General features: G+C 44.4%; 1 protein-coding gene across 3 annotated transcripts; it reads right to left on the bottom strand.

Moving 5' to 3' along the window:
• Positions 1 to 2,080: 2,080 nt before the first annotated feature.
• Positions 2,081 to 26,012, bottom strand: vezf1b (vascular endothelial zinc finger 1b). Of its 3 annotated transcripts, XM_089013229.1 has the most exons (7): positions 25,917 to 26,012; positions 19,607 to 20,361; positions 17,749 to 17,818; positions 16,278 to 16,446; positions 6,458 to 6,499; positions 5,179 to 5,244; positions 2,081 to 4,803 (listed from the first exon to the last, which is right to left on the bottom strand). In XM_089013229.1, the coding sequence occupies exons 1-7, from the start codon at positions 25,947 to 25,949 to the stop codon at positions 4,436 to 4,438; spliced, it is 1,503 nt and encodes a 500-aa protein (XP_088869355.1). In that variant the 5' UTR covers positions 25,950 to 26,012; the 3' UTR covers positions 2,081 to 4,435. The 3 variants fall into 3 exon arrangements, with proteins under 3 accessions (XP_088869355.1, XP_088869356.1, XP_088869357.1); XM_089013230.1 differs by lacking the exon at positions 5,179 to 5,244; XM_089013231.1 differs by lacking the exons at positions 5,179 to 5,244; positions 6,458 to 6,499.
• Between the last annotated feature and the right edge of the window lie 236 nt (positions 26,013 to 26,248).

The raw sequence follows: 26,248 nt of genomic DNA, 5'->3' as shown, positions 1-26,248 counted from the left end.
GAACGCCGAAGCAAGAATATCTTGAATATTTTGTTCGAACACCGATTTGTTCGAACAGTGAGGCGTTCGAGAACCGAGGTACCACTGTAACTCAGATATCACTTTGCTGCCGTGAAATCGATGAGAAGGTTTCTTCAGCCGTCATCTGTACTTTTTTGAAGGTGTCGGACGTTTCGCCTCCTATCCAGAGGCTTCGTCAGCGAACTAAAGGTTTACTGGTCGTATCGGCCCTATTTATATATCCCTAATGTCCAGACATGGCGACGCCGGACACAGCTATTATAGGTCTCTACTCTCAGGTTGGGGGGAGCAGAGGACCACTCCGTGGCCACACTGATTGTTTCCGACATTCCTGACTTACGACTGGCCTGTTTGCCCCACTCCCTCCGGTATCACCTCATCAGCATTACGAAAGTTGCCTAAGCTGTTTTGCCTAAGCAGGCTATTGTATGCACGATCCAAATTGAACCTCATCCCACCAGACTGGTTTAATGAAGGATTTAGTTGTTTTATGAGAATCGCTTCTTTTACTCCCCTTTCAAACCATCTATGTTCTTTCGCTAAGATTTTAACCTCATTCTCGTCAAATGAGTGGTTGCTAGCTTTTAGGTGCAAATGTACTGCCGATTGAGGTCCACTTATATTATCCCTGCGATATTGATAGTCTTTTTTTGAGAATTTGTTGAGTCTCCCCAATGTACTGCTCTTTACAATTTTCATTCTTACAATGTATTGAATAAACTACATTACTTTTTTTTTCATTTGGCAACCTATCTTTTGGATGCACTAATTTTTGCTTTAACGTGTTTATCGGTTTGAAATAAGTAGGAATTTTGTGTTGCCAAAGGACTCTGTAATTTTTCAGAAACTCCTGCAATGTAAGGTACTGCTAATCCTCTCCTTTTTGACACGCATTGCCGTCCTCACAGCCCAGTCTTCCCCGCCCGTGAGTAGTCACGCTCTACAACTACCTCTCCCCTCACGCTACGCAGGCGAAACCGGGCGCTGATCCTCTCCTTTTTGTATCTTGAGAATTTTTGGTTTCATTCCCTATTCTTTCTTCCTGACATTTGTTGAATGACCACTGAGGGTACCCACAGTTAGTGAGTGCTCTCCTGATATGTTTTGACTCCTTTTCTCTACCATCAGTGCTAGTTGGTATTAGTTTAGCCCTATGCGGGAGGGTTCTGATAACTCCTAGTTTGTGTTGTAAAGGGTGGTTAGAATCAAAAAGTAAGTATTGGTCAGTGTGCGTAGCCTTCCTAAAGACTTTCGATGAGAAGGTTTCTTCAGCCGTCATCTGTACAAAAGTGAAGGTTTCGGACGTTTCGCCTCCTATCCAAGAGGCTTCGTCAGCGAACTAAAGTCTGACTGGTCGTATCGGCCCCATATATATATCCCTAATGTCCAGACCTGGTGGCGCCGGACACAGCTATGATAGGTCCCTACTCTCAGGTTGGGGGGGGGCGCGGGACCCCCCCCCCTGTGGCCCCACTGATTGTTCCTACATTCCTGACTAACGATTGGCCTATTACACCCACTCCCCCCGGTATCACCTCATCAGCATAACGACCCTCATCAGCATTGCAAAAGTTGCCTAACCTGTTTTGCCTGAGCAGGCTATTGTATGAACGATCCAAATTGAACCTCACACCACCAGACCGGTTTAATGAAGGATTTTGTTGTTTTATAAGAATCGCCTCTTTCACCCCCCTTTCAAACCATCTATGTTCTTTCGCTAAGATTTTAACCTCATTGTCGTCAAATGAGTGGTTGCTAGCTTTTAGGTGCAAATGTACTGCCGATTGAGGCCCACTAGTATTATCCCTGCGATGTTGATAAAGTCTTTTTTTGAGAATTTGTTGAGTCTCCCCAATGTACTGCTCTTTACAATTTTCATTCTTACAATGTATGGAATAAACTACATTACTTTGTTTTTCATTTGGTAGCCTATCTTTTGGATGCACTAATTTTTGCCTTAACGTGTTTATCGGTTTGAAATAAGTAGTTACTTCACAATCCAAGAAGGCTAGTTGGTTCTCTTTAATGTCCTCACGAGTAAATTTAATGTTGATGTTTTTTAATTATGACAAAAGTATCGTCCACATATCTAAACCAGTGTCTAGGTTTTGTCCCCGGGAAGCATGTGAGGGCCTGTTTCTCCATCTCTTCCATGTACAGATTAGCCACTATGGGTGAAACTGGTGAGCCCATTGCACAACAATGAATTTGTTTGTAAAATGTCATCCTAAATTGAAAATACGTGGAATTAAGGCAGATTTCCAATAATTGGCAGATGTGATCCGGTTTAAGTTTGATTCTTTCATGCAGAGAAAGGTGCGCCAGCAGTCTCGTCGTCCTCACCACTGAGACTGCTGCTGGGGTTGGGACAGATGTAAAGAGAGAAGTCACATTGTAAGATGCCAAAGTTTCCTAAGGTTCCAATATAAGGTCTTTGATCCTCTCTACAAACCCTGCGGTGTTCTCTACGTGATATTCTGTTTTACCAACCAACGGAGCTAAGAAATTTGGCTGCATTGTATGTAGAGGAGTCAATGCTACAAACAATGGGTCTGAGGGGGAACCCTTCTTTATGTCTTTTTGGCAGGCTATAGATACATGGCGTGGCCTCTCCCGGGTATAATCTAAAATACATCTGTTTGTCTATATGTTTTCCTTTCTCTAACTTTTGGAGACAGTCTATCATTTCTTTCTTGTATCTATTGGAAATGTCATGTAAAATGCTGTGAAAATGTAAATTTCTCCCCTGTAAAACTAATAAAGGCAAATCCAATCCAATCCAATATGTGGGGAACATTCATCAGTGTGATCATTAAATATATTTTCTTTGTCATATATTTGAATGCCAATAGGTAGAACAGGATTTTCAAATGTATGTTTTCGAGTTTTATCTCCATTTTACACCACTTCCCATTTTTTAGCTGTTGATATAAATCAGAATGCAGAATGTATTCAGGGTTTTTCACAATAGATTCAACAACAGTAGTACAGTGATACCTTGGCTTACGAACGTAATTGGTTACTAGACAGAGGGTGTAAGGCGAAAAGTGTGTATCCCAAAAATTAATTTCCCATGGCAAACCATTACAATGAGAATAATCCGTTAACAGGTCCCCATAAAACATAATTTTCTATTTTCTAATTTTCTAAGCCTTAAAACTACACAAAATATACCTTGTTTTATGTATAATAAATGTGCTATCGTATTATAATTAAAGAAATAAACCGTACAGTATAATAAAGTGGTTTTATTTACCTTTGTGATGGTCATTGGCTTGATGGAATGGAGTGGTCGGTTTCATCAGCATTAAACACTTGAACGGAGCCTTCTTCTTTCACCATCTTGAGGAATGATCCCTTGGTGTTTTCTCTGCGATAATTTGACCTAGTTCCTTATCAATTGTGTTATGTTTAGCTGGGTTGATAGCTTCTAGCATCAAGTGTACAGATGGCTTGTGCGGGTTATTTGTGGAGCCTGATTGATGGGAATTTTAACCTTGCAGTCTACACTCTGCCTTTGAACTATCAAAGTTGAAACAAGTCCAAATGTCACTGTTTTCTATCCATTTTGTCATTCTCTCTCTGTCGTCTGTCTGTCTCTTTAATGTTTAATCCACCTCCCCTCACTGCTACGTTCTTGATCAATCACGTGGCTTTAACCGACGACTGGGGGCGGGGAATAGAGGACCAAAACAAGCCGGCTGCCATTTTCTTGGCAGGAGAATGGTTTGTAAGCCAAGGTAAAATTTTCATAAATTTAACGTTCGTAAACCGAAAAGTTCGTAAGCCAAGGGGTTTGTAAACCGAGGTATCACTGTATAGGTTAAAATATATGGTGAAAATTTAAAACGGACTGCCTGGAGGCCTCCCATCAGGTAGTTGGTTTAAATCTTTTTTAATAGGGAAGCATCATGGTTTGAAAATGTTTGGCACACCCACACGCACGCACACAAACACATGCAAGGAGTGGGCTGAATGACCTTTGTCCATTTTCATGACAGAGGTCACGAAAGTCTTACACTCCTTGCTGATGTTCCTTGTGAGAGTTGTTTTTTGTTTTTAATTTAGAAGGCCAGCTTTTTAGGGGTAATTTTTGACTTGTAAAAGGACGTCATTTTGCATCAATGTGATGAATTCATTTGTCAGATACAATATGTCCTCAAGGACTTTACAACTTAACAAGAGTTTTGCCATGCCTTTCCCTCTCAAAAATACAAATAAACAATTCATTGTAGGACTGATTCATGCAATTTGGAATGCATGTGGATTGTAGGGTGTCATTGAATTATTTAGGATGTATACCAGCTTGACTATTTGAAAATAAGGGCCCATCCACTGAGACTGCTATGATGCTATCATCTATTACTAGGCAGTTACATTCTAAGTTAACTCAGCAGCAAGGAAAAAAAAACCTCTACCAAGGAGGTGAGGATGGCAGAACTTGGGATAGAAAAGGCATGCTTTCCATGGGCCTCATTGCAATGTTCAGCGGGCCGGTAATATTCATGGCCATTGGTGTGGTGATGGCCACAGGGTGGGCGATATTCATATGGGCTGTGGTGGGGATGTTGACAGAGGCGAGGTTTACGGGTCTGGTGAGGGTGACCGGGTGTTGCAGGTTAATGGGGTTTGTTATGTTGACTGTGCTGGTGGCGATGTTCATCTGAGCAGCAATTGTAACTGGATTGTTGGCACTGCCGCCGCGGTTCATTGTCGAGGTGATGGCTGCTGAATTGGTGACAGGCGTGATTGCGGCGGAATTGGTGTGTAGGCTGTTGGCATCTAGGAGGGTGGGGGAGGGGGAGTGATAAAGAAAAAGGAGGAGAAGAGGCCAGTCATCTTGGTAAGAATTTTCAGGACTTCAATACTAAAGTCAACAGCCAAATCAACTTCGTCGTTCTTTACCTGTGTCACTGAAAATGTTAAATACAGTAAAGTCTCGTTATATCGATATCGGATATATCGATAGTCCCGGTTATATCGATACTATTTCTATGCACGCACGGAGAAAATTACATGCAAACAGGGTCGGATATATCGATAGTCCCGGTTATATCGATATTTTTTCGGACTCCCTTGAATATCGATATAACGAGACTTTACTGTAGATCACTTTTACATTATGCTCACTGGAGTAATGTTGGTGGAGAAACCTACCTTTGTGGGAGTTGCCAATTAGGACTTGGAAGGAGTTATTTAAAATCTCTCCTACCGTCAAATCACCTAAGGGGTAAATTCAAAAAGCAGGATCAATAGACTAAACTGCTAACTGATTATTTAAACGCTGTAATTTTGAACATGAATACATTGTATGAAACATAATCTATGTGCAAGAAGCTAAATGAACAGTGCCTGACTGCTAATGGGGCTGTCTGATTAGTTCCAGGAAGACAATGCCAAGATGTTTTGCCAAGAAGCGTTGATTGTTAAGCATTGAGGCATTTGTACACTATTTTATCTAGGAAAAAAACTCTCTATAACTCTCCAATATGCCAATCTAATCATTCAAAAGGTAACAGCCAGGTAGTGTGCATCAAGCCTACATAATGGTCCAGTGTATTGTTAATTCAAATATCTACTGATCCTGCTTCATGAACTTCATCGAACAATGCCCAAAAATTATACATACTAGAAACCTTCAATTTCACTGGTCTTCAGAGAAAACACAAGTCTTCATGGGGAAATGGTGCAACAGGATTAATAACTAATATAGAATCATCTTTAAAATTCTTCTTCATACATTTAAAGCTATCCATAACCTTGCCCCCCCATACGTATCTGACCTTCAAATTTCAAGTTCCCTCAGATTCTCTTCCTCCCTCCACCTGAGTGTGCCCCCCTGCCCGTCTCAGTACGATGGGGGACAGAGCTTTCAGCTGCTCTGCCCCCAAACTCTGGAACTCACTTCCTCCCAAAATTTGTAACATCGATTCTCTTACCACCTTCAAAACCCATCTCAAAACCCACCTATTTAAAATTGCATTTTCTGTGTAGCTCTCTCTTGTTTCTATTTATAATTGTATTTTATTTTTTGTAGTATATTTATAATTGTATTTTATTTATTATTGTATCTATGCTTGTCTGTGACTGTAAAGTGTCCTTGAAAGGCGCTTGAAATAAAATGTATGATTATTATTATAACTGGCCATTTATCTTGAATACTTTTTCATGTCATATTTAGAAACAGAAAGCCTTTAATAGTCCCACAATGGTGAAATTTGCAGTCGACAGCAGCAATTGAACGGGAGTGGGGGGTGAAAAGATAAAAAAACACAAATTTTACATAGTGCAAATATAAGGATAGAAGAAAAGCATATTGATATATGTAACTGTATTGCATCATCATCATCACAAGGTGGCTGTGCTATTTAGAGTACAAGAGTCTAGTTTTACGAGAATTTACGAGATTTTGCTAGAAACTACAGGACTGGATTACCTTTTCGTGGCCCCGAGTGGTTCCACTGGCAGTCATTTATACCTATTCAAAAATATAGACACACGAGGGGTTACAAAAACACATGGCAACTTTGCTTTGGGGGCTTTGCGTGGCATAGCTTTAAAGGTCCCTTTTTTCCCTCCCAAATCAATGGATTTTTTTCTTTCACTTTATTTTAATACAGTGATACCTGGGTTTACGAACCCCTTGGCTTACGAACTTTTCGGTTTACGACCATTAAATTTATGAAAATTTTACCTTGGCATACGGACTTGACCTTGGACTACGAACTTTTTTCATTCGCGCAGCTGCCTCAATGAAAGATGTGTCGTTCGTGAACGAGCCCGTTCTAACAACAGAATGGCAGCCGACTGTTTTTGTCCTCTATTCCCCGCCCCCAGTCTTCGGTTAAAGCCACATGATTGGTCAAGAACGCAGCAATGAGGGGTGATGGGTTTACAGATAGAGAGAGTGAAGCCGTTCTGTAAAAAGAAAATGGCTGCCCCCAGTCTTCGGTTAAAGCCACGTGATTGGTCAAGAACGCAACAGTGAGGGGAGGTGGTTTAAACATTAGACAGGCAGACGACAGTGAGAGTTTCAACTTTGATAGTTCAAAGGCAGAGTGTAGACTGCAATCAGGCTCCACAAACAAGGCGCACAAGCCATCTGTACACTTGATGCAAAAAGCTATCAACCCAGCTAAACAGAACACAATTGATGAGGAACCAGGTAAAATTATCGCAGAGAAAGCACCTACAAGGGATCATTCGTCAAAATGGCGAAAGAAGAAGGTTGCGTTCCTCATCAAGTGTTTAATGCTGATGAAACGGGCCACTCCATTCCATCAAGCCATCAACGACATCACAAAGGTAAATAAAATGACTGTATTATATAGTACAGTTTATTTATTTAATTATTATACCATAGCGCATTTATTACACATAAAATAAGGTATATTTTGTGTAGTTTTAAGGCTGAGAAAATTAGAAAGTAGAAAATGATGTTTTATGGGGACCTGGGAACAGATTATTCTCATTTTAATGGTTTCCTATGGGAAAGTATTTTTTTGGGATACACACTTTTCACCTTACACAATCTGTCTAGGAACCAATTAAGTTCGTAAGCCAAGGTATAGCCGTACGAATCGCAAGAGAATATGGGCTGGCAATCAGCAGCATTCCTCTATTTCGGACTATTTTCATTGGCTAGAAGAAGATGAGTTTGAAGTCATTTTTTTTCCTATATATAAATATCGATGAGAAGGTTTCTTCAGCCGTCATCTGTACAAATGTGAAGGTTTCGGATGTTTCGCCTCCTATCCAAGAGGCTTCGTCAGCGAACTAAAGTCTGACTGGTCGTATCGGCCCTATTTATATATCCCCAATGTCCAGACATGGTGGCGCCGGACACAGCTATGATAGGTCCCTACTCTCAGGTTGGGGGGGCAGAGGACCCCTCCCTGTGGCCCCACTGATTGTTCCTACATTCCTGACTAACGACTGGCCTATTACCCCCACTCCCACCGGTATCACCTCATCAGCATAACGACCCTCATCAGCATTACGAAAGTTGTGTAACCTGTTTTGCCTAAGCAGGCTATTGTATGAACGATCCAAATTGAACCTCACCCCACCAGACCGGTTTAATGAAGGATTTTGTTGTTTTATAAGAATGGCTTCTTTTACCCCCCTTTCAAACCATCTATGTTCTTTCGCTAAGATTTTAACCTCATTGTCGTCAAATGAGTGGTTGCTAGCTTTTAGGTGCAAATGCACTGCCGATTGAGGTCCACTTATATTATCCCTGCGATGTTGATAGTCTTTTTTGAGAATTTGTTGAGTCTGACCAATGTACTGCTCTTTACAATTTTCATTCTTACAATGTATGGAATAAACTACATTACTTTGTTTTTCATTTGGTAGCCTATCTTTTGGATGCACTAATTTTTGTCTTAACGTGTTTATCGGTTTGAAATAAGTCGGAATTTTATGTTGCCAAATGACTGTAATTTTTCAGAAACTCCTGCAATGTACGGTACTGCTACTCCTCTCCTTTTTGTATCTTGAGAATTATTGGTTTCATTCCCTATTCTTTCTTTCTGACATTTGTTGAATGACCACTGAGGGTACCCACAGTTAGTGAGTGCTCTCCTGATATGTTTTGACTCCTTTTCTCTACCTTCAGTGCTAGTTGGTATTAGTTTAGCCCTATGCTGGAGGGTTCTGATAACTCCTAATTTGTGTTGTAAAGGGTGGTTAGAGTAAAAAAGTAAGTATTGGTCAGTGTGCGTAGCCTTCCTAAAGACTTCCGTTTTTAGCGCTCTGTCCTCTTTTATAATTACTTTACAATCCAAGAAGGCTAGTTGGTTCTCTTGAATGTCCTCACGAGTAAATTTAATGTTGAAGTCTACAGTCTCATCCTGCTGTTATCTTTGCATGCGTGTCTCAGTAAAGACTTTTGTTCCTGAGTATCTGTCTCGCCGTGTATTTTGGATCCTATCTCCCCGCTTTCCTTCGTCACTCGAGCCTCAAGTGACGTGACATAATACTCCGACCTCCCATGGATCCCGCAGGCGAAGACAGATTCCTCGCCGCCCAAGCGGAGCGTCCGAGCTAGCTGGCTCGAGCCATCGCGGAAGTCAGATAAATTACCACCACGCTGGCTCAACGCTTCGAGGCGGCTGAGACACGCATGGCCGTCGTCACAGCCCAGTCTTCCCCGCCCGTGAGTAGGCACGCTCTACAACTACCTCTCCCCTCACGCTACGCAGGCGAAACCGGGCGCTGCGCTCAGTTTTTAATGCAGTGCACGCTTGTTTGAGCAACATCCAGACGCCTACGTTAGCGATGAGGCGAAGGTAGCCTTCATCACCAGCCTGCTCACGGGAGAAGCCGAAACTTGGGTGCTGGCCGTCCGGGAGTCCCGACCGGAGCTGCACACCTCGTACCCGGACTTCGTCGCCGAGATACGCTGGGTCTTCCATCATCCGGTGACGGAGGTCGAAGCTGAGGGGAGACTACTTGACTGCGTCCAAGGGGCCCGTTCGGCCGCGGAATACTCCGTCGCCTTCCGTATCCAGGCCGCTCGCAGCGGCTACAGCGACCGAGCGTTGAGGGGGGTGTTTCGTCGCGGTTTGAACGCCGATCTCAAGGACGAGCTGACTACCCGCGATGCTGGCACCACCTTCGACGACCTGGTCGCCATAGTCATTGGCCTGGATCACCGTCTTCGGGAGCGGCAGAGGGGGCAGAACGGCCGGCGGTCCAACGATCCCCAAAGCTGGCCCAGGACGACCACACCCGGCAGCGAGCGCGTGCGGCGCCTGGAAGAATTCCCCGAACCCATGCTCATAGGGGGAGGGAACGACCGCGCCCACCCCGGGGCGCTTCGCACCCAAGGCCCCCGCACGTCCCCATCGAAACGGCGACCACGGCAACCTCTGGAGGCCAAGTCCACGGTCCCCGTTACGCGGTTGGAGCTGGACAGCGAACTAATTGGCCCCTCCAGCTCCCAAACCGTGCGGGCACTAGTTGACTCGGGGGCCGACGGGTGCATCATCGACCCCCAGCTGGCTGACTTGTTGGGCTGCCAACTCATCGAACTCCTTCCCCCCAAGGAGATCGTCGATCTGGACGGTCGACTGTTAGCCCGAGTCACCCACCTCACGGCCCCGCTTAAACTCAGGGTGGCGGGAAAACACGTTGAGCACCGCCAATTCTTAGTTATGCCCTCCCGGAACGCGCCGTTGGTATTGGGTCTCCCCTGGCTCAATACCCACGACCTGTCCATTTCCTGGGAGGGCCCCACCATTCAGGGCTGGAGCCCCTCCTGCTACGCCAACTGCCTGCGGTCGGCAACGGCAGGGCGAGACCCCTCCCGCGGTGGCCCGCCCGAGGTCATCTGCCTCAAGGGTGTGCCACAGTGTTACCACGACCTGCGGGAGGTGTTCAGCAAGGACAACGCCCAATCCCTGCCGCCCCACCGACCGTATGACTGTGCGATTGAACTGCAGCCAGGGGCTCCATTACCGGACTCCAGAGTGTTTCATATTTCACAACCTGAACGGGAAGCCCTGAGCACTTACATAGACTCCTCCCTTGCGGCGGGACTCATCCGGCCGTCACGGTCTCCGTTGGGCGCAGGGTTCTTTTTTATTGATAAGAAGGACGGATCCCTGCGTCCGTGTGTCAATTACCGGGGTCTGAACGACATCACCATACGTAACAAATACCCTCTCCCCCTCATGGACTCAGCCTTTAGGCCCTTAAATCAGCTACAATTTTTTCTAAATTGGACCTCCGTAGCGCATACCACCTGGTCCGCATCCGTGAGGGGGATGAATGGAAAACAGCGTTCAAGATGCCATTAGGGCATGTTGAATACTTGGTGATGCCGTTCGGACTCACGAACGCGCCCACCGTCTTCCAAAATCTAATCAATGATGTGCTCAGGGACTTCCTCAATGTTTTTGTGTTTGTATACTTAGATGATATTCTCATTTTTTCTCGATCCGCAGAGGAGCACCGGCAACACGTCCGACGGGTCCTGGCGCGGCTCCTGCAAAACCGGCTCTACGTGAAGGCAGAGAAGTGCGAGTTCCATGTCCGCTCTCTGTCTTTTCTAGGGTTCGTCGTGGAGCAGGGGCAGCTCAGGGCCGACCCCGCCAAAACCAAAGCGGTGGTAGAATGGCCTACCCCGAAGACGCGTAAGCAGCTCCAGCGGTTTCTGGGGTTGGCCAACTTTTACCGCCGCTTCATTCGCGGTTATAGTCAGAAGGCACTCCCCCTCACTAACGTCACGTCCACTAAGGTTCCCTTTAGGCGGACGCCCGACGCTGAGGGGGCATTCAATCGCCTCCGACTAGCCTTCACTAATCCCCCTGTCCTGCGTCATCCTGACCCGGACCTCCCGTTCACAGTCGAGGTTGACGCATCTGAGTCCGGAGTGGGGGCCGTCCTGTCCCAGCGCTCTCCCACTGACCAGAAGCTACGCCCATGCGCCTTCTTCTCCCGCCGGCTCAGCCCCGCCGAAGCCAACTATGACGTCGGCAACCGGGAGCTGCTGGCGGTCGTCCTGGCTCTGCAGGAATGGAGACACTGGCTTGAGGGAGCTAAACACCCCTTCACCGTCTACACGGATCATAAGAACCTGGCGGCCATCCGGTCTGCCAAGAGACTAAACTCACAACAGGCCCGATGGTCACTCTTCCTCACCCGTTTCAACTTTTCTCTCACCTACTGCCCAGGGTCGCAGAACACCAAGCCTGACGCCCTATCCCGTATTCACGAGCCGGCAAAAAGGGAGGAGCCCACCGCCAACATCCTGCCGGCCCAACGCATACTGGGCGCCCTGCGGTGGGAGGTTGAGAGGAAAGTTCAGCAAGCCCAGGGGACAGGCCCCATCCCCAGGGGCTGCCCCGCGGATCGCCTTTTCGTCCCCCCGCCCCTACGCACTGAGGTGCTCATCTGGGGGCACACCTCCAAAATACCCTGTCACCCGGGGGTCAACAGGACGATCCAACTCGCCCAACGGTTCTGGTGGCCGGGGTTCAGGAGGGCCTGCCCGGCCTGCGCCCGTGGGAAAGCCAGCCTCCAGCCACTACCGGTACCGTCCAGACCCTGGTCCCACATCTCCATCGACTTCGTGACAGGCCTCCCCCCTCCCGTGGCAAGACGGTCGTCCTCACGATAGTGGACTGATTCTCCAAGTCGGCCCACTTCGTCCCGTTAACCAGGTTGCCGTCTGCCATCGAGACGGCTCAACTCCTGGTTAACTACGTTGTGCGTCCCCATGGGATTCCGACAAACATCGTGTCGGACCGGGGACCGCAGTTCGTGTCCAAGGTATGGAAGCGTTTCTGTCGGTTCCTAGCGGCGTCGGCGAGCCTGTCGTCTGGATACCATCCCCAGACCAACGGACAGACGGAGAGGAAGAAACAGGACCTGGAGGCAGCCCTCCGGTGTGTGTGCCTCCACAGTCTTGCGTCGTGGGCCCTCCACTTACCCTGGGTGGAGTACGCCCACAACTCCCTGGTCTCCACAGCCACAGGTCGGTCCCCGTTCATGTCCGCCTGTGGCTATCAGCCGCCTCTGTTTCCCACCCAGGAGGGCCAGGTGGAGGTCCCGTCGATCGAACATCACCTCAGTCTGGAAGGAGACCAGGACTGCCCTGTCACGCACGGCGTCCAGGAACCAGCTGGTCGCGGACCGTCGTCGTCGACAGGCACCCAGCTACCAGGTTGGGTAGGAGGTGTGGCTGTCCATGAGGGACCTTCAGCTAGCGGGGACTTCAGCCAAACTGGGCCCTCGCTTCACGGGTCCCTTCCCCATCGAGGCCATCCTCAGCCCAGTCTCGGTGAGGCTCCGGCTGCCACCCACCATGCGGAACTATCCCGTATTCCACGTTTCCCTCCTCAAGCCAGTGGAAACCAGCTCCTTAGCCCCCACGCCCACCCACCCCACCTCCCCCCCGGATGTTGGACGACGGACCGGTCTACACCGTGCGGGAGATACTGGACTCCAGGCGCATGGGCAGGGGAGTGCAGTACCTGGTCGACTGGGAGGGCTATGGACAGGAGGAACGTCAGTGGGTCCCACGTTCCTGGATCCTCGACCCATCTCTCACGTTCCATGCGGCTCACCCATCCAAGCCTGGTGGGCCGCCAAGAGGCGTCCGTTGAGGGGGGGGGGGGGGGGCACTGTCATATCACGTCGCCCTCCCGTCACCTCCTCCGCTGCTCCCTGGAGACTGCCCCTCCCGTCATCTCTCACCTGGGCTCCCACAGCTGATTGTCATTCACTGATTGTGCCTTCTGACTATAAATGCCGATCGCACATTACCATCTCCGTCGGAGAATTCCGGAAGCTACCCTCGCGACTACCTTGCCGTCAGGTCTGCCTCTGTTAGTCGCCGTCACGTACCTTTCCCTGTTAATTATTTTTTGCATGCCTGTCTCAGTAAAGACTTATTGCTCCTGGAAATCTGTCTCGCCGTGTATTTCGGATCCAAACCTTCCCACCTTCCTTCGTCACTCGAGTCCTGCCTTCGAGCCTCGAGTGGCGTGACATTATCTGAAGCAAGTTGTGTTGAGTACTCGCATTGATCAGAAATGTGTTGTTATTGTTTTTGATAAGTCAACCTAAGCACCTTCTGTTCAATTGTATTTATTTTTTTGTAATTTCTTTGGCCGATTTACAAAAACAAACATTCAATCATTCATTGTCCGGACCACGTTAGCTTCAAATGGACTTTGACTCATCTCAAATACAGCAGAAAGTAAGTGGCGATGACTGCACTTGTCCAAATCAACTAAAAAAAAAAAACGTATTTTCCTTACTGCTTTTCCCTTCAAGGACAACCGAAAAAAAATTTTTGTTATCTAACTGACATCAGAAAAATATTTTATCGCAACTAAAATACCCAAAACACGCAGACTGATATTTTTCGTCAAACGCAAAACACCAATAAAAATGACTTAAAGTTGCCCAAAACTGCCACTAATGAGCTTAAAACTGGAGAGATTTAGAAAGTCCCACCCCCAGTTGGTGACGTCTCGACAGGATACTCCTTCACAAACTGCCTTGCTCCAGAATAGAAACAATGGCTTCAGAGAGTTCAGATTCTGAAAAAGATCCTTTCTTGTGACTCATCCAGTTATGAATATGATTCAAATAGTTCTGAAGAGGAAAGCATAAGTGCTTGCGATCGATTAAAGAAGTCCTTACGTATCAATTCAAGCCGTGTAAGCAAAGCGACAAAACTGGTGAAAGAGACAACATATGAAGCATATATGAAGCTCCGTGAATAAGAAATCTAGCATCAACTTTGGTGATATGTGGCATATGAGGACATGAATAACAACTAATAAGCTACAAGATGTCAACATCAATGCAGATTGTTTAATGGTTGGGCATGCAAAACGTTGTTTAAACTTTCAAGATGAAGAGTTATGCACTTGCGTATGAATGACAGCGGTTATCTATCTCTAACTCCGGTTAGCCCCTCGTTCCAGCAGCTGAATGTTTGTCCGATTGGTTTGCTCCACTATTATGACGATTGCTCTCTTTCACCACTGGAAGCAACGTTCTACCCATTGTCAGGCTGAGAAGATGACAGCGGTTATCCAAGCGGGGATTCGCGCACTCCGGGTAGCTCCTCGACTGGCACTATACTGCTCTGGTCCGCTGGGAATTTGTGTAAACTTACACCTTCTTTATGCGTGTTACCGCAATTAGCTGCCACGCAACGATTCACCATCACGTTATTTATGTAGTTTTCCTTCTAATTTTGCGATCAACACGGTGTTCCTTCAGCGACGTCACTTCAGGCATCGGCATCAACTCGAAAACAAAATGTCATGAATATTCAGCGCAAGTTTTAAAATGTAATATGTAGCTATATGCGGTGGAATCTTTGTAAAATGCGGTCAGTAGAAGTCATTTGAAGTGATTTTACAAATTATGGACGCAATTTGTCAAGGAGGTGTCGGTTGGTCTTTCAGGGGTCGCCACAGCGAATCAGTGTCCTCCATGTAATCTGTTTTGTGCACCGTCTTCTCTCACACAAGCTTCCTTCATGTCCTCTTTGACAACATCCATAAACCTCCTCTTAGGTCTTCCTTTCAGTCTCCTGCCTGGCAGTTAATGGCTGAGCATGCTTCTCCCAATATAGTCACTCTCTCTCCTCTGGACATGTCCAAACCATCTCAGTCTGGCTTCTCTGACTTTCTCTGCAAAGCCTCTAATATGAGTTATCCCTCTAATGTACTCATTCTTGATCCTATCCAACCTGGTCACTCCCAAAGAAAACCTCAAAATCTTCATCTATGCTACCCCCAGCTCTGCTTCCTGTCTTTTCTTCAGTGGCACTGTCTCTAGTCCAAACATCATGGCTGGTCTCACCACCGTTGTATACACCTTTCCTTTCATCCTAGCTGAACCCCTTCTATCACACATCACACCGGACATTTTTCTCCAGCCATTCCAGCCTGCCTAGACATGCTTCTTAACCTCTTTTCCACACTCTCCATTGCTCTGGACAGTTGACCCCAAGTACTTAAAATCCTCCACCTTCTTTATCTCTTCTCCCTGTAGCATGGCTCTTGTGCTTGGATCCCTCTCATTCACACACATATATTCCGTCTTGCTGCGACTGATCTTCATTCCTCTCCTTTCCAGGCCATATCTCCACACTTCTAATTTCACCTGTTCCGTGTTCTCGCTACAGATCACAATGTCATATGCAAACATCATGGTCCAAGGAGATTCTTGTCTAACATCGTCTGTCAGCCTGTCCATCGCCACAGCAAATAAGAAGGGGCTCAGAGCTGACCCCTGGTGGAGTCCCACCTCAACCTTAAATTCCTCTGACACACCAACAGCACACCTCATACTGTCCTGTTCCAGTCATGATACATGGCTTGCACCACTCTGACATATTTTTCTGTCACTCCAGACTTCCTCACGCAATACCACAGGTCTTCTCTGGGCACCCTGTCTTTTTTTCTACAGATATATTACATACAATTACTGCAAAAGAATTAAAATGGCTCCCCTATTTTTAGCATACATTTGAAGGACAAATCAAACCAATTACATACTTGTAGAACAGCAACTGCAGCATTTGTTATTTTGGGGGGGAAGAACACAAAAGTTTTTTTTAAATAAAAGTTTTATCACGAATGGCATAAATGATCATATGATTGTATTTTCATTTATTTAATTACAGTAACTTTATGACTAGCTCATGGGTTAAAAAATAATATGAATTCCAAGACGGGATTGTATTCAAAATGGAATTGTGATATTTAGAGAAACCCTACCTTTATTGTTACATTGGTTGCTGAAGCTGGGTTGACCATGAGTCTTGAGGTGGCTTGTGATGTAGGCAGCACTTAACATTTTGCCACAAATGTTACAGGTAACTTTGCCTTCATGTCTGATCATGTGAGAGCGTAGACGGTCTTTGGTAGCAAAAGCAGAAGTACAGGCCTAAAAGAAAAAGAAAGAAAAATTAACCAAACCCCAACCCTCGAATGGTTACTCAAAATATGAAAGGCAGAAAGAAACCCCTTGCATCCAATAACCATACTTGTACAAACTTTCTTCAAAGGAAACTTATGAATACATACAAAAGTTGTTTTGTTTTTGTTGTTATACCATTTATTTTAAAGCAGTTTTGAGAGTAAATACAATTCAGTGATTCAAGATGAATAAGAGGTTAAGGATGCACAATAGCTATCGACCAATAATCACAAAGCCAAAATTGGTTGAAAATGACCTCACTTATCTGTCCAGTATCTGTAAATTAGGCCAATATTGAATGCCGCCGACGCGATGCCGCCAACATGATGCCGCCGACGCAATGACAATTCGTTCTGCCGTTGGCGCTCGGCCCACGTCGCCACCGCCTATTTGAGGCTTTTTTCCATCAGGCGATGCAGCCTGTGCCGGGGACCTACCCACCATTTTCCTCACGGCGGTCCGGCGCACCCAAGCGCCGATGCCCATCCGGCTCGGCTTTCGCGTTGGCCGGTGGACACCCCCCCTCCGATGCCATTACATGGTCAATTGCTGTGCGACAGTGAGATACTGGCTGGCCAAAATTGCGCTGCGAGGACGTTGCGGTGCCTGGCGTAGAATTTTTAAAAAAGGGTCTGGCGGTTGTGGTCGTAAGTATGTGTGTGTGTGTGTGTGTGTGTGTGTGTGTGTGTGTGTGTGTGTGTGTGTGGCCTGTGTGAGACACATATTGACAAAAAGAAGTCATTAGATTAGCTTCAGAGAAATAGTCCCCTGCTCCCCAACCTTAGAGCAAGGACCTATCAAAGCAGAGGTCTGGAATCGCCACCTCTGGACATTAGGGTATATATAGGGCCAGAACTGCCAGCACAACTTTAGTTCACTGAAAAAGCTTTTTGGATGAGGAGTGAAATGTCCAACACCTTCAAAGAAGTAAGGGTGACGGCTGAAGAAACCTTTTCATCGATGTGTGTGTGGCTGGGGGAAGTGTGCGTTTGAGTGAGAGAGATAGAGAGAGAGAGAGATAGAGAGAGAGACAGATTGAGAGAGAGAGAGAGAGAGAGAGAGAGAGAGAGACAGAGGATGAGAGAGAGAGAGAGAGAGAGAGAGAGAGAGACAGAGGATGAGAGAGAGAGAGAGAGAGAGAGAGAGAGAGAGAGAGAGAGAGAGAGAGAGAGAGAGAGAGAGAGAGAGAGAGAGAGAGAGTTGTATATGGTCATGTTAAATTTGACACATTTTTACAAAAAAAATCTTTACGATAGTGACATGAGTTACCGTGACTTGGCACTTGAAAGGCCTCTCAGAGGAATGAACATGCTTGACATGACAGCTTAGGTGATCAGGCCTGCAGAGAACGTTGGGGACATTTAAGACAATTAAAGTAGGATCAACAGCCTTAAACAGCAAGAACTGAAAGTGGCCGCCAAAACTTCAAAGTTTCTTTTATTAACTCATTCACTACCAATCACCATTTTTTTCGGGAATTGAAAATATGATGTACAGCACCATTCCCAAATTTGTTCGGTTTTGATTTTTCTTGTTTTTGTGCCGATAAAGCACTGGCCATGGCCTCTGGCAATGTGTTTCCTTTCCACAAGGGGGCTGCATTCCCCTTTTTCCACGTTAGCGCTTTGTTCCAGCTTCATCTGTTATTAAAGCGCTATATAAACCAATATGTATGTATTGCATTGCATTTTGGACAGCCGCCCTCATTTCAAGCTCATGTAACTCCAGACCCATATAATTTAGGAATGAACTCTTTTTGTCTGATGAAAGAAGACAGTCTCAGGTTTTTTTTACACTACATTGAGTGTTTATGTAGAACTAAATCTCAATATTCCGTGGGTCCTGGAATTCGAGTGACAATGACAAACTCTGGTGCAGTACTGGACACATCTTTGCACGTCTGGCAGTCAATAAGTTGTTTGTTTCTGTGGTTGCTCAGTGTGTAATTTCCTGTGAACTCGAAACACTTTTGTGTCCCTCAAGATTAAGAATATAGTTTTCTTCAATGAAAATATCATTGCATTTAAAATATCTATCTACTGGTGAAAGGACACTTTGATCCTACCCTCTTTTCATTTATAACCCCGTCATACAACAAAGAGGCAGAAATGTGGTTAAGATGGAAGACTGACTGTCTTCTCGTTGTACTAAATTCATCCTGTCTACTTGATAACTAATGTTAAGCAGATTCCTTACTTACAGACAGTGTATTGTAGGTGTTCAAATAACTACAGACAGGTATTTGAACACCTACAATACACTGTCTGTAAGTAAGGAATCTGCTTAACATTGACTGTCTTCTGTCTTGCATTAGAGTATATTTTGTTATTATAACTTCAAGATGCCGCCGCAAGAGTGGTTGCCTTTACAGCAGCTCCTATATTAGTTCTTTTACTTCGTTTATACTTTGCTACTGTTAAATGGGAATATCTCCATTGTGAAAGCAATAGTTATTCTTATCTCATTTATTCAGTAAAAGCATAGTCATTATTCTTATCATTATTTAAATTGTGAATGCAAAGCCACCCCCGCAGACCATTTTTGAATCAAAACAAAAATCTATGGGAAAATGCCTCAGGACCTTTACATCAGGAACCAATATTGCTTTCCATTTTGGCTATTTCCCCACTACCTTCCATTTTAAAATTTCAAAGCTATTGGTTCAGAATCTGTCAGCATACCAATGAGCACTATTCTACAAATAAAAAATGTAAACAATTATGGCTACTAATAATATATATGTAGGGGAGAGACTGGAGTTTCCAATAAAAACTATAATTGTGTCATCACACCCAACATGACTCTACACCCAAAGGAAAATAAATTAATGAAAAAAAATTAATTGCCCACCTGCGAGTCAATGCATCACCTTCATCACTTTTTTAAATACATTTTATGGGGTAACTTTTGAAAATGTACCATTTAAAATTTTATAATTTTTTTCCCACGAACATTACATTTTGTAAAGATTTGTAATGGGCATATGTGCATCATGACCATACTGACGTCTTTTCCTTTACCATATTTAACTGTGACCAGTTCGGCTTTAGTAATCTACAATACTTCTATTGAACATGCTCAAATGTGTTTGGGTGTGTTTTTGATTCAAATTTGAGCATCTACATACCTGGAGAATCCTTTCCCACAAACAGAACAAATATAAGGCTTGTGAACCCCGCCGTCATGGGAGCGCGCATGATATGTCATTCGATCCTTCCTTTTGAACCTTTGACGACAGATGGGACACTCAAAAGGCTTCTCATCAGAGTGTGACAACTTGTGGCGGTTCAAGTGATAGACATCCCTGAAAGCCTTGCCGCACATTTCACAGCCATGATTTTTTTTCACAGGTTTTGGGGGTTTCTTAGGGATGTTCTGCTGCTGTTGGTGTTGCATCTGGGTCATGATACTTGTGCCCGTTGCTGTTGATGTGGTGGCTGTTGTCAAAATGCCAGCTACAGTAGTAATATATGACGGGGGTCCACTGTTATCACGGGCTACAGTGGATATGATTGGCACCATGGTGGGAGCTGGGTGTGTCTTCTTAGGCCGTGAAACCATCTTAATGCCGGTGTGGCATGACTCGTGCCGCCGCAGGTGGTAGCTGTCCCGGAAAGCCTTGTTGCAATAGCCACAAATAAATGGTGTCTTGGATTTCGGCTCTTTTTTGACAACAGCAAGTATAGGTCCTCCACCATCTCCTCCCGCAGTCCCGCTGGCCACATTGTCTTTCAACAGTTCTGCAGCACTGACTTGTGGTTTGTGGTCTAATACTATAGGTAGCACTGGTTTTTGATCAGGTGGCTCCGTTCCAGAAGTTAGCAAAGGCAAGAGGCTGTTCCCGGCTAATTGGTGCTGGTGGTGGAGTGCCTCATTGGCATGCTACAATGACAAAAACAGAGCATGGGAATGGTATTTAAGTCAGACGGAATAGAAAATCAACAATGTCTATCTTCAACTAACTGAAGTAACAGAACGCGACTCTAGCAGTGGGAAAACAAGAACACCACACCACGGTGAACACAGTGAGAATTTTTTCATTCAAGAGAAGACCACAGTAGGAAGAAAACAGACCGCTTTCGCCAAGTGAGATCTGGTGGACAATATTGTAGTGTCTCCAGTGAGGCTCTCAAAAGTAACAGTGTTGCAGCAATGATGAATTTCCTTGACTAATGAGCAGCCGATAGTGGTCTATGTCGGTCAGCCCAGGACAAAGTCCTGGCTTTGCGTCCATGAAGCAGAACTACGTCGAACATTACATATACAGTGATACCTTGGCTTACGAACTTGATTGGTTACACCCCATCGCCCGCTGCTGCGTTCTTGACCAATCACGTGGCTTTAACCGAAGACTGGGGGCAGGGAATAGAGGACAAAAACAGTGGCCACCATTTTTTTGTTAGGAGAACGGGCTCGTTCGCGAACGAGACATCACTCATTGTGGCGCCTCCGTGTGTATCCCGAAAAATAGTTCGTATGCCAAGGTAAAATTTTCATAAATGTAACGTTCGTAAATCGAAAAGTTCGTAAGCCAAGGGGTTCGTAAACAGAGGTTTCACTGTATAGCCGCCCTGCCTTTCCACACCCTTTCTCTGAATGCACACGATCGAGAGAGACAGACACAGACACAGACAGAGACAGAGAGAGAGAGAGAGAGAGAGAGAGAGAGAGAGAGAGAGAGAGAGAGAGAGAGAGAGAGAGACAACCCCTTTCTCTGAATCTCAGCCTGACACATTTCCCACGCTGTGTGTCACTTCCCTGAGAGTAACTTTCTACTACCATTCTACAAATAAAGAAACCGGTACCGGCCACCATTGCTACCATCCTTCGCCTAAAAGCTTTACACAAAGGCGTTTTTTAGTCACTGCTTTCACGTGACTAATGACGCCGAAATTGTCACGTGCGAGATGACAGCTGGGACGGGGCCGCCGCTCCCAAACTCCAGCTGATGTCAATTCCCTGATCACCAATACTGGGAGAATTCAACGAGTCGCTGTCACCTCACCAGTGACATGATTACGACGCCTCGCCAGTGTCTTGGACTTGCCAGCACAAGAGTTTGCTTCGCCCGAGGTGATTGTTAGCCACGATCGCGTAAGTTTGTTGCTTTCCGGGATCGCATGTTTTTTGTCCACCCCCCGCATGCCATTTTATTTTGCCTAGCTTGATAGGCAGGACGGATCGCCCCCGCCCACTTTCTTTTGTCAGGTCCGTGGAATCATCAGACTTGCGCCTTTTGTTGTCATAAAATCTTTGCCAACACCTACGTCTCTGCCGCCTGCTTAGCTGATAGAAAATGCTTGGCATGATGTTACCCTTCGATCCTTGAAAGCAGCATGGAAGAATTTGTGATGTGCAGGCTTTTATTGAACAGTTCCATCCAGAAAAGACTGTGGCTATGAGAATCATCAACATGATGAATGATAAAGTGATGCCTCAGTTTCGTAAGACCTTACAAGTCAGAAAGCAACAGGTGTTAATTAAGAGCCATCAACGACCATCACAAATGTAAATAAAGTGACTTTATTAGACAGTGCAGTGTATTTCTTTCATTACAATACAATAGCACATTTATTATACATAGAATAAGGTATGTTGTGTGTAGTTTTAAGGCTTATTTTATATTTTATGGAGACCTGGGAATGGATTATTCTCATTTTAATGGTTTCCTATGGGAAATTAATTTTTGGGATACACACTTTTTGCCTTACACACTGTCTGGGAACCAATTAAGTTCGCAAGCCAAGGCCCCACTGTGTGTGTGTGTGTGTGTGTGTGTGTGTGTGTGTGTGTGTGTGTGTGTGTATATATATATATATATATATATATATATATATATATATATATATATATATATATATATATATATATATATATATATATATATATATATATATATATATATACACACACACATCAGAATCAGAATCAGAATACCTTTATTCGTCCCGCAATGGGGAAATTTGCAGTCCACAGCAGCAATTGAAGAGGGATGGGGTTGGGGTGGGATGAAAGGATAGAAAACAAGATATTCTAAGCATAACAAAATAAAATACACATATATATATATATATATATATACAGTAAAGTCTCGTTATATCGATATCGGATATATCGATAGTCCCGGTTATATCGATACTATTTCTATGCACGCACGGAGAAAAATACATGCAAACAGGGTCGGATATATCGATATCCCGGTTATATCGATATTTTTTCGGGCTCCCTTGGATATCGATATAACGAGACTTTACTATATATATATATATATATATATATATATACACACACACACACACATATATATATATATATACACACACACACACACATATATATATATATATATATATATATATATATATATATATATACACAGTGAGACCTCAGCTTACGAACACCTTATCTTACGAACTTTTCGTTTCACAAACGTCAAATTTATGAAAATTAAACCTTGAAATACGCACTACTTTTCGCGATACACACCCACCACGGCTGGCGGAGTGCTCTTCGGATCTGGCGGAGTGATCTTCGGCGGGAGCACACAACCGAACAGAGCTCCAGCCGGCGCTACTTTCCACGCCCCCTCTCTCTGAATTCACACATCGATCGCCTCCGAGGTACTTTTTGCAGATAATTTTACTATTATGGGACCAAAAAAAAACCACCACACGCTCGTGTTCAGCCAGAGAAGACACAAAAATAAAATCAGCGTCGAGGAGAAGTAGATCATTGAGAAACACAAACGAGGTGTGCGTTTGTGGCGTCACATGTGCACACCACGGCTGTCGTGAATCTCAGCCTGACACGTCTCTCACGCTGTGTGTCACTTCCCTGAGGGTTTCTCCACCATTGCCACCATCCTTCGCCTAAAAGCTTTACAGTGTAAAATAAAGCTTCAGCGACTCGTTGAAATGAAATGAAATTGAAGTGTCGCGAGCGGCGGCGCTGCCCCAGCTGTCAACTCGCACGTGAAAATTTTGGCGTCATTAGTCACGTGAAAGCATCGACTAAATAATGCCTTTGTGTAAAGTTTACACAACACTGTAAAGCTTTTAGGCGAGGGACGGTAGCAATGGTGGAAATGAAGAATGTTACTTTCCCGAGAAAGCGACACACAAATCATTTTGGGTACTTGATTTGGTCTGAAAACGTCGTGTCGATCCATGTTGAAGGCGAAATTAGAAGGAAAACAAAAAATAACACGATGGTGAATCGTTGTGTGTTGCTATTTGATACTAGCTGACACAAATTCCCAGCAGACAAATCAGCCCATTTCCAACGGAGCTTGGGCGCCATCTTGTGCATTTTCTGGGAAGCTACATTGGAATCCAGACACCTCAAAAGGACACGGAAGGACTTTTTTAATCGATTGCAAACATTTATGCTATCCTCTTCAGAACAATTTGAATCATATTCATAACTGGATGAGTAACAAGAAAGCATCCCAATCTGAAGCCATTGTTTTGATTCTTGAGCAAGGCAAGACGTCTTGGCGTGACGTCACGAACAAGGGGGCGGGACCTTCTGAAACTGAAACTTTCAGAGGTCATTTTGAACTGGTTTTGGGACATTTTAAGTCATTTTTATTGGTGTTTTTCATTTGACAAAAAATATCAGCCTGCATGTTTGGGTATTTTAGATACTATAAAACGTTTTTCTGATGTCAGTTAGGAAACAAAAAAATGGTGTTGGTTGTCCTTTAAAACCGTAAATAAAGTCTCTTCAAGATCAACAGCACATATTCTTAGCGAAACAGTTCTGACCACTTTAAAATCAAAATGTTAATTCTTATACTATAATTGCTGTTCCCGTGTCTCTCCCCAAATATGCCCATTGCTTGCGTCTGCACTTATTCCAACGTTGGCTTACGAATCTGTCCTCAGTGAAAATGTGTGTCTTTCATTCACCGACACACAAGAGTTTGCGGTGGTACTGATGGACAGGTAACGATAGATGTAAATGCCCACCCACCTCTGGTTGCAACAAATCTTTCACGGACAAAATTCATACATGCCACTCAACATAAAATGTCTTTACATGTTTTTCAGCAAAAAAATAAATAAATAAATAAAAAAGCATGATTCATGGAACGTTGGCAAGCTGGTCGATACCTAATTCATAATCACGATATCTGTTGCATAACTTTTTAGACAACCTGTGGTAGCTCACAATGTCAAGGTGAGGTGAAAAAACAAAAATGAGCTCTCAAGGATAACACCTTCCAGCAACTAATGTAGATTTAAGAAAATAATTTAGTCTAAAAAAGATGATGGATGCCCAGTCTTTGAATCCTCCTTGCCTAGAAAGATGACACACTAGCCACCATTGTTTAAATTTGCATGTGTTGTAGGTTTTAGAGGACACGACCTTGGCAGAGACCAAAGTGTAATTAGCTTTGACCACAGACAGCAACATATTTATCAGAATCAGAATCAGAATCATCTTTATTGCCAAGTATGTAGAACACACAAGGAATTTGTTTCCGGTAGAACACGCTGCACTAGTATCGTTGTAAAAAAAAAAAAAAAAAAAAAACTGATTAATAATAATAATAATAATAATAATAATAGTAAATGCATATGTTATCTTGAAATTGGAGAAGTTTGCTGCACGCCGTATTTTAATTTGTGATAAAACCTCCAGTGTCTTGAACACTATTCATAGGTTTAAACTTGAAAGTCGTAATTGATAACTTGAGGCGACTTTAAAATGAACATCTTGCAAATAATAAAATAAAGTCCGTTTGGGGCAATGGCATTCAAATGTGACATTTTTGATAACTTGTGGTTCAGGCGATGCTCCTGTGGCGTGGTAAGTTTGGAAAGTTTGTAATGGTTTCGTATGAGGTTTTGGCAATGGCTACGCGCGCTACTTATCTTAGCTTTGAGTTTACATTGTGATCCCCTATTGTGGTTTGTGGTCAACTCACGTTATGCTTCATATATGTACGTACGCTAATCACCGAGAACAAATAATTAACTGAAATCCGTTCAGTCAACGGTGAAGAAGATTGCTGCAGTGCGAAGGATAAATGAACCATAAGCCAACACGCTTAGCATGGCTCAATGGAAAAGCAATTGGCTCGCGCTCCTAAGTTAGCGCGCGCGCAATGGTAGCTTAGTGAAGACGATGTAAAATCACCGTTTCAAAAAACATAAGTGTTGCAAGTCGGGTGTCGTTAAATCCCCTTAAACGAGGCGGTGGTTCGGTTATCTCTGCATCGCTTGAACGTGGCTCGCTTATTCGATATAGTAGTTTGTGTGCTGAACGGGCGAGCGAGAAAGTCAAAGCTAACACCTTTGTTTTGCTGTGTATACCGAACTTCAGTGTAAAAAAGCAAAACAACAATCACTATTTTTGTTAACATAATTTGCAGCTATATGCAAATGAATATAGTACATTTTTCGGACACACGTCAGAGTTATATGACTTACTTGAAATAAAAACGTAGTCCAACTTGATTCCATCGCAAGTCTAATGCTAAAACCTGCAGGAAACCATGAAGGAAACCTCAACAAAGCAGCCAGCGAAACATGGCAGCAACTTCCTGCCACCAATCGGGCTGAGCCAAATAAAATTCACCAACTTGCCCATATTTGAAAAAAAAAAAAAAAACGTTTCTGTTTGTAATGATGCTGACAGACAATTTACATTTACAATTTACATGGTTTGTCTGTCTTTTTTTAGCCACATTATAAGTGCCTTGCACCCTGGGTCAGAGAGGATAGTAATTACATATGGTGGTGTATGTAATGCATATTAGCAT

The sequence above is a fragment of the Hippocampus bargibanti genome, linkage group LG14 (genome assembly GCF_051943395.1).
Source record: "Hippocampus bargibanti isolate YZ-2025 linkage group LG14, ASM5194339v1, whole genome shotgun sequence".
Classification (NCBI taxonomy): Eukaryota; Metazoa; Chordata; class Actinopteri; order Syngnathiformes; family Syngnathidae; genus Hippocampus; species Hippocampus bargibanti.
This window is presented reverse-complemented; position numbering and strand designations above follow the sequence as displayed.